The sequence below is a fragment of the Polistes fuscatus genome, unplaced genomic scaffold (assembly GCF_010416935.1).
Source record: "Polistes fuscatus isolate 324 unplaced genomic scaffold, CU_Pfus_HIC Scaffold17, whole genome shotgun sequence".
NCBI classification, from domain to species: Eukaryota; Metazoa; Arthropoda; class Insecta; order Hymenoptera; family Vespidae; genus Polistes; species Polistes fuscatus.
This window is the reverse complement of record NW_025113075.1, coordinates 470,590-485,240: the sequence shown is the minus strand read 5'-3', so window position 1 is coordinate 485,240 and position 14,651 is coordinate 470,590. Positions and strand designations below refer to the sequence as shown.

Sequence of the window (14,651 nt, the reverse complement as noted above, 5' to 3'; positions counted from 1 at the left end):
TACACCAACATAGGAATAAATATAATCGTACAAAAGCTTTCTTACCTATGTGTATGTTCAGGGTGCTACGAAAATAGCGCCAGTCTCGTTTCGTTTCGTTTCTTTTCGTCTCGTCTCGTATCTCTTCGTTGTAATTTCGTCTCGAACTACTTCACTACTTACTAACGAAGACACTTTCTTTTATATTTTGATTTTCTTCATACAAAAATCGATTTAGAAATTCGATCATTTGCTGCATAACAAAATACAAAATTCAGTTGGCTTCGATAGCCAGGAATGGATGTTCATGAATAAATAAATAAATTAATTAGTTAAATAAATAAATATATTTATATATATATATGCTCATATGGAAAATAAAATACGGAAATAAAGATAACGATTATGCTAAATCGAGCTTTCTCCGCACAAACTTTAAAAACGCACGAGTTAGCGTGCAGGAACCGACTGCAACAAGGATGCATCCACGATTGTCGGGAGACTCGGTAACTATGGCTTTTTCCTCTTCCACGAGCTTTTTACCCCTCCGTAAAGCTCATGCTTGCTTCCATACCTTCTCCATACCTTTCCCCTACTACGACTACTTTTACTTCCCGTCTCTAACCAAAGCATTAAGGATTTTCTTCTTCACTGTTAGCCGGATGCCATCACTTTCGATACTGATCTTGTCTACTCCTCTTTCACCTCATACCACTGAAATTTATATTTTTGGATTCTTATATTCTTCCTCTTTCTACATGCTTCTTCCTTGTTCGATCAATATTATCGTGGTAAATCGTTTCGCTTAAAAGTGTTGATGGCTTGCTGTTTATTGGCTCAATGTTTTAACACATTTGATGCCAATATTTTCAATCAAAATTAATCACAAAATATTAGTCATTAATATTAGTGGTTAGTATTATATGAAATAGTCAAGTATATTAAATATTATATATAACGGGAATGATATTATTACATATTATGTAATTGTTTTAACACTCCTGCGCAGACATGACTTCGGAGGGGGAAATTTTCATCCGATAAAATATGTTTGAATATTAAATAATTTCGATGCGATATTCTTTTCGATGAAAATTTCCCCCTCCAAAGTCACCACTGCACGGAAACCTTTAAAAATATGTATATTAGTTTAAACAATTACATCAAAATTAAAAGAATATTAAAATGAGAACGTTATAATATTAAATTTTATTGATTATGTAGATTATTTTCTTTTATACACTTGCTCAACGTTCGGAAGGTCCTGTAAACAACTTTCACCAAAAGAACTTTAACAGAGGATAATGACTCAGTCTAACGACGAATTTCGAGGAGGAGGGATCACAGAACATATACTCCGATCTTTTAAACAACAATAGACACTTGCATCGATTAATTAACAATTATTATAATGCACTAATGCACTCTCTTTATGTTACAGCAGAATTTTATTTTCGGAGTCATCACTGCGCAGGAGCATTAAAATAATTACATGAAATAGATAAAAATACGAAAATCATAACGTTTTATTCTTAAATTTTCTTAATTAGATTTATTATTCTTTTATACACGTGCTTAACGTTCGAAAGGTCCTGTAAACAACTTTCACTTAAAGAACTTTAACAGAGGACAATGACTCAGATCAACGGTGGATTTCGAGGAGGAGGGATCGTAGAACAAATACTCCGAGCTTTTAGACAACAATAGACGCTTGCATTGATTAATTAACAATTATTTTAATACTTTAATACACTCTCTCATATTAATACTTATTAACATATTATAAATAGCTAGTATTTTAAGCTGTTAGTATGGCTCTTTATTAAATTAATGTTTTTAAACATTTTTGATCAGAATTTTAAATTAAAATTGAAAATAGTGTTTCGCAAATTAGGTGGTAATATAAAATTTAATAACTTTTACACAGTGTTAAACACAATAATTTGATTGCAATTAAAATGGCATAATTTTGATGACGCATGGAATATAGAAAAATTGAAATACTTATAATGCAATATATATTTTGTATATTTCCCAAATATAGGTAACCATTATCCTCGTTAAAACATTACTCGAACAATTTTATTCACCTTTAATCTAAATACAATCTAAGTACAACATAGTATATTTAAATATCACATTATGGGAATATGCTTAGAATGCTGATTCAATGTATTTAAAAAATATATCAATTCCTTATTAATTTTGATTTTATGTTTAGAAACAAAAATATATATTTTTTATATGAAGTAATACCATTATGTTATTCTAACGATAAGTATGATTTATACTTCCAAAATATTGTAAATTTCGAATTTGAATTAATTGATCATTCATTTTGTGCCAATAAAATGAAATAAGATTTCAAAAAGCAAAAAAAAAAGAAAAAAAAACAAATTTAGAAAAAATTGGATACATATATTTAAATATATAGTGCTTGATTTTAAATGTTACATGGTGTTAGAAAAATTTAACAAATGTGCATGTTTACGAAATCTTCCTTATTTTTGTAAACTGGTCCCCAAACGCCATACTTTTGATCACTTTTGTTACTTTGCTGATGTTGAGCTTGTTTCTGATATTCGTTTGACGTTGAAGTCATTTTATCTTTTCTAAATAACAGAGGAAATAAAAGTCTCGAATAAAAAAGTGTACTATCATTTGTCACATTAAAATTATTCTTTCTAAGTGGTAAGTAAATCATTATTGAAAAGTAATATAAATTATACTAACTTGATTTGTTGGTAAGGGCCCGTAATTTCTGACTCGTCCAAATTAGTGTACACCATGATTGTATCGTTTCAAATTCTCTTCCAACTCAAAAAATTAATTCAAATTCGAAATTCGATGCTTTTGAATTTGTACTTTGATTTATCAGCTAGGAACTGATAAGCTTCGGTGCAATAAACAATGATTCGATGAAATCTCTTGAATTTATTCTTAATTAATTATCAAACAATAATTATTGAACGTAAAGGTGATTACTAGAACTTTTCTTGTCTTTTAAGTTGCTAAAATACATATTTTCAAAATTATTCAATTAATAAATATCATTCTTATTAGGTCAGTAAGCATGGAATGTTCGATTTCGAACTGAAAGTAAGCGAAATAATCGAATACTGAATGATCTAATATTTTTTCAAATTTTTATTTGAAATTTGTATACTTACTCTACGGCACGTGGTGTAAATGAACGAGTACTAATAATTCTAATCGGTTTGCAGCATTACCACGACGACTTCCTTTACGAGTCCGAAGATTTTTAGCTAATCTGTTTGTAGATAAAAGCAAAAGAAAAAGAAATAATATCATATCTAGTGTAAAACAATTTGTAACTTTTCTATATTTTTAAATTATTACGAAAGTATTGTTCTTTTTTTTTTTCTTCTTTTTTCTTCTTCAATATTTACCTGACACTTGGTAAAAATGTCGGAGAATTGCCTTGGCAATCTAGAACTTTGCACCTCATCGACACATAAGATCTTTATGATCTAGATGAGAAAAAATAATTCCAAGATTGATTATATTTCAAATCCGTGAAGATTTGAGTTCTTCTTGATTACTTTTGCGAAGACAACTTTTCCGCACTTTGAAATAATGTTGAAATTAAAAGTTAGAATATAATTTAATTTATCACGGATATTCCACAAAGTGATTGTAAGTCGTCAGAATGAACTGCCGTTCTGCTGCTTCATTCTACCTGCCTTACATAGTCTCTGACCACACCCCTTCTTCAACTTTCTGGTCGAGTAAAAGTTTTTTAGGTATGGTGGGGATATCATGATTCTACACAGCATTGGTTTCATTAATTCTCCAACTTGATTTCATCGAGTCAATCCGTTTCAAGTTCACTCGATTATTTTATACCTAACTTTAATTATAATGCAAATTTCAGTATTTGTTTTAGGAACAGTGCAGAACGATTGTATTAATAATTTATTATAAATATTTATATCAAATAATGCATTTAGGTATTTTCAATGAAATATAAAAGAAGAGTTTTTATTCCAATTTGATAGTGAAATATCGTCTTGTTTACAGCGATGCATTAATGTATTCGTCAGTATGTTTTTTTACGATTAATGACGTGATATCTTTCTGCTCCGATGTTTATCAAATTGTTAATGCAATAAATTATATTGTATCATTTTAAATTATTAATAGATGTATAATTGATGCATTGAATCTAGAATTTCCGTATTCGTAATTGTAATGAGAATATCAATTTTAAAGAAATTAATACTCAATGCTAATCAAATTATTTACCGATTTTAATTGAATTGAAATATTTCGCAATTAATTAATTTTAAATTCATTGCACCGACAGCTTTAATTTTTATTCTATCGGCCATTATGTCGGTCGGCCATTTTGAGAGCGGCCATTAAGTTTTAATTTTTAATACAGGATGAATCAAAAGAGATTATACTGCAAAATTATATTAGATTAGTTTAAAAAAAAAAAAATACAAAAATTTCTTTTTCTTTTTTAGACTAAGTTCTCGCGTAGACATATAGTTTAATATTGAAATAAAAACTTTTGGTACATAAGTTTCAATGACGATTATCAAAAACGACAAAGATAAATCATGGGTGATCGTTTCTAACTGCTGAACTAACTTTAGAGTGAAAAATGTGACGCATAATGGTACTAAAGGGCCGCAAACTGTCGTTAGGTAAATCAGCACGAGACGATCGTATTTCAAAAAAACAAATCGAACACATTATAATACTTTTTCTTCGTGATCATAAATCGCTAAGTTTTGTTTTTCAATTATTCAGTACAATTTTAGTTATTAGATTATACAAACGTTTTTATAGTTCAATAGTTTATTGTTTTAAAAATAGAAAAAAATAAAATTAATTAACAATTAATACCAAAATATGAATTAAATATTTTATTGACCTTCAGAGAGAGAGAGATTGATTAATAAATCCTTTGTAAAATCACGATAATCCTCCCACCCCGTGCCCAACTATATAAATTATACATTCAAGAGAAAAACTAGAATCTGATGCAATATTCGTTCAAAATGTTGTCATGTTGCGGAATTCTCCTTGTTTCTATGCAATATCTCGTATGTTATGCATAAAAACAAGAATTTTCTTTTCAAATAATATTAAAGAAAGAATTAATCGATTGTTTTTAATCATATTTTTATAAATTAATCTGAGCTTAGTTTATCCGGACATTTTCAAATGGAATTAAAATTTGAACCGACGATCTATTACTATGAGGGTATCGAATGGGAAAGCAGATCCTCGTCGTTTCGTATTTTTATTATAATTTTTTAATAGAACATTTCATACAACATTTTGATCCTATTTTTACTTATAGAATGTTGGTAAAATTTTGTGGACACCTTCTAAACTTAACTTTTGCAGAAATCTATGTTGTTTAACATAAAATTTAGACATTATTCGAGATGATCAAGTCAGATACTTAACGCTGTATTTAGAATTTATTTAACGTGAACAAAAATAATGTTTTTTATTATACACTATATTTCATAAATTATTTAAAATAGATAAATTTATAGATACATATATATATATTTTAATAGATTACTATGAATACTAAAAATAATCGTCTGTAAGAAAAATTGCATCACGTAATTTACATTCCTCCGTTAACTTCATTTTGGTAACATTTGTGATCATTTCATTAATTATAAAAATCATTTCTTCTTTTAATTCATTCAATCAAAATTATTAATTTAAAAAAAATAGTATCTCTAATTTCTAGAATAGTTATTACATATATAGTTTAACTCGAACCTATATTAATTAATGTATTCGAATGTTCGGAAAGTTCGGAAATGCTAACTCTACCACGTCGTTTAATAAATTTAACAACAGCATCAAGTTCGCTCTCCGTAATGTAAATGAATTTTCCTTGATCATCTATAACTCCGGTTAGCTCGCCTGATTTTTGCCATTCTAAGATCTTATCTACTACGAATGCTGTTTTTAAGGAAAAATGTGCAGCTACGTCGTCCAGATAGACTACTTTTTTTAATTTAACATATTCCTTAATATCGTCCAACAAAATATTCTGATCCTCTTGGAAACCTTCCTCCTCTACGCTAAACATTTCTTTCATTTTTAAATATTCTTCTTGTTCCTGTTTTTCCTTCAATTCTCTAAGTTTCCTAGCTTCTTCCTCTTGTCGTTTTTCCTCATCTTGTTCTTCTTCGCGTTGCTTATCTCTTTCCTTTTGTCGTTTCTCTTCCTCTTCTTTACGCTTTTCTTGTTCGTGTTTAATTATTTCCCTTTGCGCTTTCTTTTCAGCTTTGGCTGCTAACTTTGCACGCTTCTTAGCACCAAATTTACTATCGGATACATCTGTCGGTGTATCTACTTCTTCTTCATTATTTTCTATTTGTCTATTCTCATTCGCATTTATTTGATTATTTACTGCTGCATGTACACGATGACGTACATTTCTGTTACCAACTACTCGTCTCACTTGACGACGTTCTCCAACTTGATCCTGAACATTAGGTCTTTCTTTATTTGCTCCTGTAAAAAGAAATTTATTTTCTTTATATAAATTGTTATTTTCATGATTGATGATATAATGGATATTTTAAAAATACCATAAGTTGTGTATTAAAACAAATTTATACACATAGTAGAATAAGACCTTACCTTGATTTCGACGAAGAAATATAGTTAACGCGATTATTAATGTTGTGATAACAATTACACAAAGTATCAGTAATAATATATCCATTTTTTAAATAAGATTTCAATACTCTTATTAAAGTGGTTAGGTTTACTCAGAAACGCACATATTTTAATGAGCATCGATATACAAATTTTCTTTTTTATCGACATATAAATTAGTACAATTTTTGATCGACAGATAGAATTCATAATATTGGCGACTAAAAATACGTCATCGATGCACAGGCGCATGCAGATGCAAGAACACAAAACAAAATTAAATTATCAGCCGTATATAAAGAAAGTTCTTATGTTTTACGTAAAGATTCCTTAATGTTTAAATTATAATTTTTCTTAAAAATATATTGTATATACTTAAACTTTACCATTTCACTTAAATATGAATGACTATGCAGACAATTATTTAATTAAAACGGTGAGCAAGTAAGCTACTCGAGTGAGCCACTATAGTGGCCCATCGACCTGGAAAAAATAATCGCAAAAGCCACTTTAGTGGCAGGCCGGCTAAGGGCGATATCGGTAATTGCAGTGCTCTACCTTTATCTTTTCGATCGTCGGTAACTGCCACTGTCGGTAACTGCCAACGTCGGTAACTGCCACCGTCGGTAATAGTAGACTTAAAATTTTTTTACTCTACGTCGGTAATATTTTGTATTTAGGTTCCTGACGGTCAATATTATTAAAGTACAAACTCTCATTAAAAACGATCGATGTTTATAAATTACCGACGGTGGCACTTACCGACGGTGGCAGTTACCGACAGTGACACTTACCGACAGTGGCACTTACCGACAGTGGCAGTTACCGACGGTGGCAGTTACCGACGGTCGAAAAGATAAAGGTAGAGCACTGCAATTACCGATATCGCCTTAGCAATGTTACTAGAATTTCAATAAATTTTAAACTTGCTTAAAATTCTAGTAACTTTTTTAAATTATTAATAACTAATTTTTTTCTGCTGTTGCGATTCTATGGCAACTTTTTTGTGATAGATGCAAATACAAATGCATATGCAAATGCATATGAATCGATAAAATCGATTCTAATTGCGACTAATTTCCGAAAATTTCGTTTGAAACGACAATCAAAAATCATTTCAAAACCTTTAATTGCATTTACGAATATTACATAGGATACTAAAGTTGAAATGATATAAAAACGATAAATTTTTTTTATTACATTAAAAACAAATAGATATGGAGGAACTTGAAGAACCGAATTTGAAAAAAGGGAATGGAAAATTTTCTTTTTCTAATGGAGATACGTATGACGGAGATTACGCATTGCATCTAAAAGAAGGCACTTTGGTCAAAGACGGTTAATAGCAATCGTTAATTATTAGATATAAACGTATGAAATATTTCAATAAATAATAACTTTTTATTTGATTATAATTTTATAGGCGAAGGGGTGTACGTTTCTAATGACTATAATACATATAGCGGTAAATGGGAGAACGATAACTTTGCTGATGATAATTTTTTTATTCGGTAATAATACGATTTATAATATTTCTTTTTAAATTCTCGATTCATTTCAATGCTATTACTCTATTTTCTATATTGTTAACTGTACAAAAAAGTCATAACAACGGAACACAATATAAAGGGGGAATTGATGTGCGTGGACAGATGAATGGAAAAGGTTCCTACACTTTTCCTGACAATTCTTCGATACACGCAATCTGGTCTGAAAATAGGCCTGTTTTAGAGATTAAGTATCAAGATGCATTTAAATGTATTTGGATCGTCCAAAGTATCTCGGATGACGTAAGAATATTTAAATATTTTTATACAAATTTATATTTCAAATAAAACTATGTATTCTTGGTGCCAACTGCAAGGCACTCTGTTTAAATTAACATAAGTTAAATACAGTTAAGTTTATTTTTTTGTTGGTAATTGCAGTCAATTTACTTCATGCCTAGCAATCATTTTTGGATTGAAACGTGTCAAGAAATATTCGACGATATTCCTAAACAATCATCAATGTCCACTTTATCTCTAAGTATTTCTTCAAATAAATAATCCCGCAACTTTTGTTTTTCTTTCAACTAAAATGATATAACTTTTTGTAAATTTGATTCTGATTGCGAGTAAGAATTAATTGTCTTTATAAGCCAATGGTACTTCGAATTGAGTCGTGGCAGGCCTAAACAATGGATTTTCATCTAAACAATATACAGTTTTCTGCTTTTCTAATACAAATTTAGCGTACTCTCTTTTATCTTGTATGGCAGTCCAACATCTAGAAATGTCAAGAGAAACAAAAATCATCAAATATTCATCAGAATTCATTTATTTATACGTTTTATTATATTTTACTTACTTCCATATACATAAACCTATAATACCCAGGATCAAAATGGCAATAAAGATGATTCCTGGTATAAATGCTGCATGCAACGACGTACGGCAAAACTAGAAAAAGAAGAAAATGTAAAAGATCTAACTTTCAAATGTCAGCTATCGTTGTTAAAAAGAGTTTTAAATACCTTGTTGGCAATTTTTAACGTCACAGTATTATCCTTGTTAAAATGATATACGTAAGGAATGATGCAAGTTGTTCTTTCTTTGGTGGTTCTAATGAAACAGTAATGTTCGTGTCCTACAAATTAATAAAACGAATTCGGTATGGTCATCGAAGGATCCAGTATTAAATGCTATCTTCGAATTTAAGCACGAAGAAAATGAAACAAAAATAGGAGTCTTTTCATGCACTTTCTATAGAAACGTTACTCGTCTTAAAAGCATCTCGCAACGCTATTGTTGTACGACATAGTTAGTATAGTTCTTTTTTATACTTGGACTTTTGAATAATTACTCAAAGAAAATTTTCTCTCGTTTAACGCATTGCAAACGGAATGTAATTTTGTACCTGTATCAACGGTATCCACTCTTTCAATTTGATAGAAACTGGTGTTTGTCTGACACAGTTGTTCGGTATCTTGTGCAACTTCCACAGTTGCATTAACGCAAGAATCGTAAAGAATGCAAAGACCGCTACCGCCAGAACTCGCTGACGATTCACAGAAAGTTCCACGATAAAATAGGCCATCGGCTGCTGTAGTATTACACCTGAAAGGAACACACGTGTCCCCGATAAGATAATATATTTATTTTTAGAATGAAAGGAACTGGTATTAAGTATTTATATACATGGCCGACTTTGACACAATTTTCTAATCGGCTAATAAAATAAATAACGAACCGACAATGGCCACAATCGCAATATCCGTGATTCCCGCAGATCTCAGTGCTTCCTGGTGCAATGCAAAGTTTATCCTCCGACGGACATTGGCAGCCATCTCCTTTCCAGCCTTCTATGCAATTACAAATACCGCATTCGCACGTTCCTCGACCACCGCATTCGATTCCGTCGGTCTATCAACGATCAAATCATTTTGATACAATTGCCAGGACAATTTTCAAAAGAAAAATAATAAAACGTCACGAATGTTTCTCGTAACGTAAACTAACGCGTTCCAAGAATAATCGTTTACCTTATCGCAAGGCGAGCATTCGCAGAATTGACCATTATAACCGGCATCGCAATTACATCTGCCACAACTGCATTCGCCTCTACCCGAACAAACGTCCCGCGAGTCATCTAGCATGCATTGCAAACGATTGTCTATCCAAGAACTCTCGTCGCAATCGCACGTTTCTCCTACGATAAAACGATCGAGATTTGCAATTATATTTGACGTCGTATAAGGAGGAACAGAGAAAATCAAAGGATAAAGGATTTACCGGACCATCCAGGATCGCATTTGCAAATACCACATTCGTTTAGCCCATTTTGACAACGCGAACTCTCCTGACCTTTGCAATTGCAACCGCACAACAGTTCGACTTGGACGATTATTTCGGATGCTTCTGACGCCAAGGCATCGTCTATTATCACTCTTTGTTTCTACCAGCACACGCGTACAACAGTATGTAGATGAAGATGGACACCACGATCGCGTGCAAAAAGATCTTTACGTTTTCTTTAATAAAACGTTTGCCACATATTTATCGATTTTTTTCAATCGAACAGGACAACGACCCAGGGGACAAACGACTTTTACTTACCCAAAGAGTTTCGTTTCTCGGACAGGAATCCATAGAAAAGACGACCTTGAAATCATATACTTGACCTTCTTGAATACCGTCGCACTCGGCCGTATTCAACTGCGCTCCATCCTTCCCGCAATTAGAATAATATTCTAATTTCAATGGGCTCGTTGAGTTATCGCGAAACACTACTTTCGATATGATCTCGTGATAAGAACTTTCAATAATTTCAAGAATATTCGAACTGTTGGCAGCCAGAGTTGCTACTCTAGCTTTTTCTTCGAGCAAATCGGCCATCATTTCGTATTCCTCGCGACGATCCTCCGTGACAGCGAATATCAAATTGACTTTGTGTTCTTGGAGTAATCTCGAAACTTCGCCTAGCGAAGGATAATCGTATTCCTTGGCGAGAGAATATTGACCGCGTTCATCCAAATGGCATAGGAAATCCTGTCGATTAACGGCTCCTCCTAACTGGAATAATAATCAACTTTAGAGAAACGAACGATTCAAAATAGATAGTCGTATATAATATTTGTATGAATCATTCGAAAAAAATGAAGTTTCGTAGTTACCTTTCCTTCGCCAGCAAAATGCAAATATCCATCGGTGGCGAGAAGCATTAGTTTTCGCGCTTGATGCCCCCACCCAATAACGTTCTCGCAAACTATAGCTTGAATAACACCATCGAGACCGCTTTCCAAATTATCGACATTACCGGTAACGTCGCTATCGTTCACCTGAAACAACCATATTTCATTGAATTTCGCGCAAAAATACTCCCCCGATAGGTTTTAGATACGTAAATGTACCTTTCGTACGAATTGATTGACATCTCCGGTTAAAGGAAGATGATGTTTAAACGAATATAGTGGAGCACAGGTAGTATGTTGGCTCTTACAAGGATTATTTTCGTGTCCGGGAAAAATATACGGCATCAATGGCTTATCGACGTAGCTACCAAATCCGAGACGAAAATTATTCGTGAAATTTCCCAAAGTTCGTGCCATTTTTCTACTCAAACTAACGAGAGTGTCTTTGTCGTCTCTCATCGACCATGTTAAATCCATCAAATAGTATAAATCTAACGGATAGTTTCTGCATCGGAAAAAAACAAAGAACACATTTAAGAATTGCGGTATTTGCTTTATTATTCAAATAATCATTTTGCGTATACCACAGTATCTATGCTGTATCTCGAAAACTAGAGTTTATACGATGCAACCGATCCTATTTTTAGTATTCTCCGTACCAAATATACGCGAGAATTCTAAATGCACTAGGTCAAAATAATTTTTTCCCGATATTTTTTTCATTTTTTTTTTTTATCAAGTTTCTTATCATAGGTATAATAACAAATATTATCAATATTTGTTCGTATATTTCTAAGCTCGTAAGAAGATAAGAAAAGTAAACGCGACCTTCCTCGATTACTGTACTAACGGTAAAAATATTTTTACACATACGACGATCAGATCTTGTTTTGACGTTTCCATTGAAAACAAATTTGAAACTTTTTACCATGCTTACTTCGCCGGTCGATACTGAAGATTAATTTCCATTTTGGAATTTGGTCTTAGCTTGAGGTAAACCTTTTGCGGTTTCAATTGCACCGGTAATTGATTTTTCGCAACATCTTGAAAATCTTCATTTTCCATATACCGCATGTATGCGCTCGGTGCTTTTCTGATTTCTTCTATCGGACAACCAAATGCTTTTAATCGTTCCGGTAAATTGCATCTCGGTTTGCCCAGAGTTGAATTTGAGTACGACTGAAAATATATTCCATATATTTCCACAATATTATATGATAAAAATGGCAAAAGAATTAAAAATAGAAAAAATGTACCCAATCGCTGCACCAAGCACAAGAATCGTGAGCTTCCAAACAGCTTTCGCACGACTTTTGCGGTACACATAATCTCAAAAGTTTAGTTTCTTCCATGATGTAACACTTAACGACGGTACACGTGATTAGGAGAAGTATTGTAGTCAACGTAAAATAGTTCGCGTACGTCATATCGCGAATCTGAAATAATTTATTTGATGCGAAATACATGCGGATAATGATACAAGAAACTATTCTTTTTCTTATTGTTCTTCGTTGTAACTTTTTTTTTACGATCGGATAATAAATGTTTTCTCTTTTTGTTGGCTTTGTTTTTAATTTGAACGTTAGTCTTCGCAACGATGTATACGCGCGCGGAAATATTACGTCCGTTCGAAGTACGTAGATAGAACGATATAACGAACAATCCGAAATCGGATACACGTAATGCGAGAAATTAGAAGCTAAACGCTGCAACAGCGTTCTACGTTTAGCTTCTATACATATACACGTTAACGTTATCTACTATACGATAACGATAAAATCTCGTATACTCGTGAATCGTTTATTTGGCAGAGCACAAAAAAAAGGATCCCCCATTATGTACGTTGGAACCACTAATCGACGTTTTATGGAAAACCTTGGATTTACCGCGTAAGATTGAAATGCATCGTTGTAAATGCATATGATGGTGCATCTTCCTTCGACCATAGTTTAAACTAGACACAGTCGTGGCAATAGAAATATTACTTTCTAAGTTTTTACGACAATCGGTTCGAATGTAAATGAGTTAGAAATTATTTATTAACAATATTTATTGACACGAATTATTGAATAGAATCTTTTTATATTATAGATATATAATAATTATCCAACCTAAAAAGTACGCGATGACTGATGATTAAACCATTTTATTACCAAGGCGATCAATTAAATATTCTTTATAGATGTATTTTATGCTTCAAGGACATTTATGACGTATGTTTCACACAGTAAAACAGAGAAGAAAAAGAAAAAAAAAGAGACGACTTCCGATTCTTCCTTCTTCCTTTAGCATGCTATTGATTCATTATCCCAATAAGAACACGCCACGTAATTAATACTGACACGCATAATTGCACACGCCCAAGTGTACTTTTTATTTCGTATTTTACGATATTTTTACGTTATTTATTTTACTTTATTTGACATTTTTAATTTCTTGTCTTACCTATTATAGATATCAAAATTGCAATGTACAAATTTTACATTATTTAACGTTCAAGAAAACTTATCGTTCAAAGTATGTAGAATTATGATAATATTAGTTATCTATGCGTAATTATCGTTCGGAAAGTGTTCTACTCATTTCTATGAGTTAAATTTATGTTAGTTTCAATGTTGGAAGATTGCACACGATAGTAACAAAAAAAAACTTCAAAATGATCTATTAAAATTATTAATATATATATTTATTAATGTCCTTTTATATGTAGAAACATCGCTATGAATTATTGAAGGACTTAATATTACGTTTTGCGTTTGGAAATAATTATAATAAAAAAAAAAAAAAAAACACATTAATAAGAAAATAAATTATATATATTTTTTATATATATTTATTTGGATTAGTCAGTTATTAATCTTAAATATTAATATTTATTATGAATATTTTATTATAAAAGGAAATTCCTGCTTATGTTTGTAAGAGAATAGAAACACTCACATAATCGCATTGCTACGAAATGAAGATAATGTGTACTATCGACTGGTGCTGACATAATCGCAGTACTGGCCTATTTGGAATTGTGCATCTGTTTTACATACGCTTTGATTGTATCTCAAATGCTCGTTGATTGGACGAAAACGAATTAGGTTGCCCGGAAAATTTATGTCGATTTATGAAATTTGAATAATTCTAACAATACCATTATATTATTTGAGCAACTTTTGAGATATATTATATTTTTCTCTTTGTTAGTCAACTTTCATAATTATCAACATAACAATAAACTCTAAAGATTATATCAGAATATTGTATTACGAAAAAGTGAAATCAATTCGTAATAACGTAACTTTCAGTTATTATCATATAGAATTAATTATACGGGAAGAGAAAC

General features: G+C 31.5%; 2 protein-coding genes and 1 long non-coding RNA gene across 5 annotated transcripts; all 3 read right to left on the bottom strand.

Annotated features, from left to right (window-relative positions):
* Positions 1-2,483: 2,483 nt before the first annotated feature.
* Positions 2,484-2,989, bottom strand: LOC122515163. The gene is made up of 2 exons (XR_006303223.1): positions 2,713-2,989; positions 2,484-2,591 (listed from the first exon to the last, which is right to left on the bottom strand). It is a non-coding gene; the product is annotated as an uncharacterized LOC122515163 (long non-coding RNA).
* A 2,523-nt stretch (positions 2,990-5,512) lies between these two features.
* On the bottom strand, positions 5,513-6,928 carry LOC122515162 (DDRGK domain-containing protein 1). Its single transcript, XM_043632391.1, has 2 exons — positions 6,628-6,928; positions 5,513-6,498 (listed from the first exon to the last, which is right to left on the bottom strand). The coding sequence occupies exons 1-2, from the start codon at positions 6,710-6,712 to the stop codon at positions 5,744-5,746; spliced, it is 840 nt and encodes a 279-aa protein (XP_043488326.1). The 5' UTR covers positions 6,713-6,928; the 3' UTR covers positions 5,513-5,743.
* Positions 6,929-8,043: 1,115 nt separating this feature from the next.
* Positions 8,044-14,589, bottom strand: LOC122515239 (integrin beta-nu-like). 3 transcript variants are annotated; one of them, XM_043632510.1, is made up of 13 exons: positions 14,258-14,589; positions 12,574-12,753; positions 12,255-12,496; positions 11,537-11,822; positions 11,300-11,464; positions 10,743-11,198; positions 10,419-10,581; positions 10,169-10,335; positions 9,877-10,049; positions 9,544-9,743; positions 9,161-9,273; positions 8,995-9,086; positions 8,044-8,913 (listed from the first exon to the last, which is right to left on the bottom strand). In XM_043632510.1, the coding sequence occupies exons 2-13, from the start codon at positions 12,742-12,744 to the stop codon at positions 8,769-8,771; spliced, it is 2,373 nt and encodes a 790-aa protein (XP_043488445.1). In that variant the 5' UTR covers positions 12,745-12,753; positions 14,258-14,589; the 3' UTR covers positions 8,044-8,768. The 3 variants fall into 3 exon arrangements, with proteins under 3 accessions (XP_043488445.1, XP_043488444.1, XP_043488446.1); XM_043632509.1 differs by lacking the exon at positions 14,258-14,589 and having other exon boundaries at positions 12,574-13,339; XM_043632511.1 differs by lacking the exons at positions 12,574-12,753; positions 14,258-14,589 and having other exon boundaries at positions 12,246-12,347.
* Positions 14,590-14,651: the final 62 nt, after the last annotated feature.

Excerpts from the sequence above, each read along its gene's own strand:
- LOC122515162 (XM_043632391.1), bottom strand. The coding sequence starts at position 6,712 with ATGGATATATTATTACTGATACTTTGTGTAATTGTTATCACAACATTA. Across the intron at positions 6,499-6,627 it reads ATTTCTTCGTCGAAATCAAG|GAGCAAATAAAGAAAGACCT; the intron begins GTAAGGTCTTAT and ends TTCTTTTTACAG.
- LOC122515239 (XM_043632509.1), bottom strand. The coding sequence starts at position 12,783 with ATGTATTTCGCATCAAATAAATTATTTCAGATTCGCGATATGACGTAC. Across the intron at positions 11,465-11,536 it reads TCAATCAATTCGTACGAAAG|GTGAACGATAGCGACGTTAC; the intron begins GTACATTTACGT and ends TGGTTGTTTCAG. Across the intron at positions 10,582-10,742 it reads CGAGAAACGAAACTCTTTGG|AAACAAAGAGTGATAATAGA; the intron begins GTAAGTAAAAGT and ends GTGTGCTGGTAG.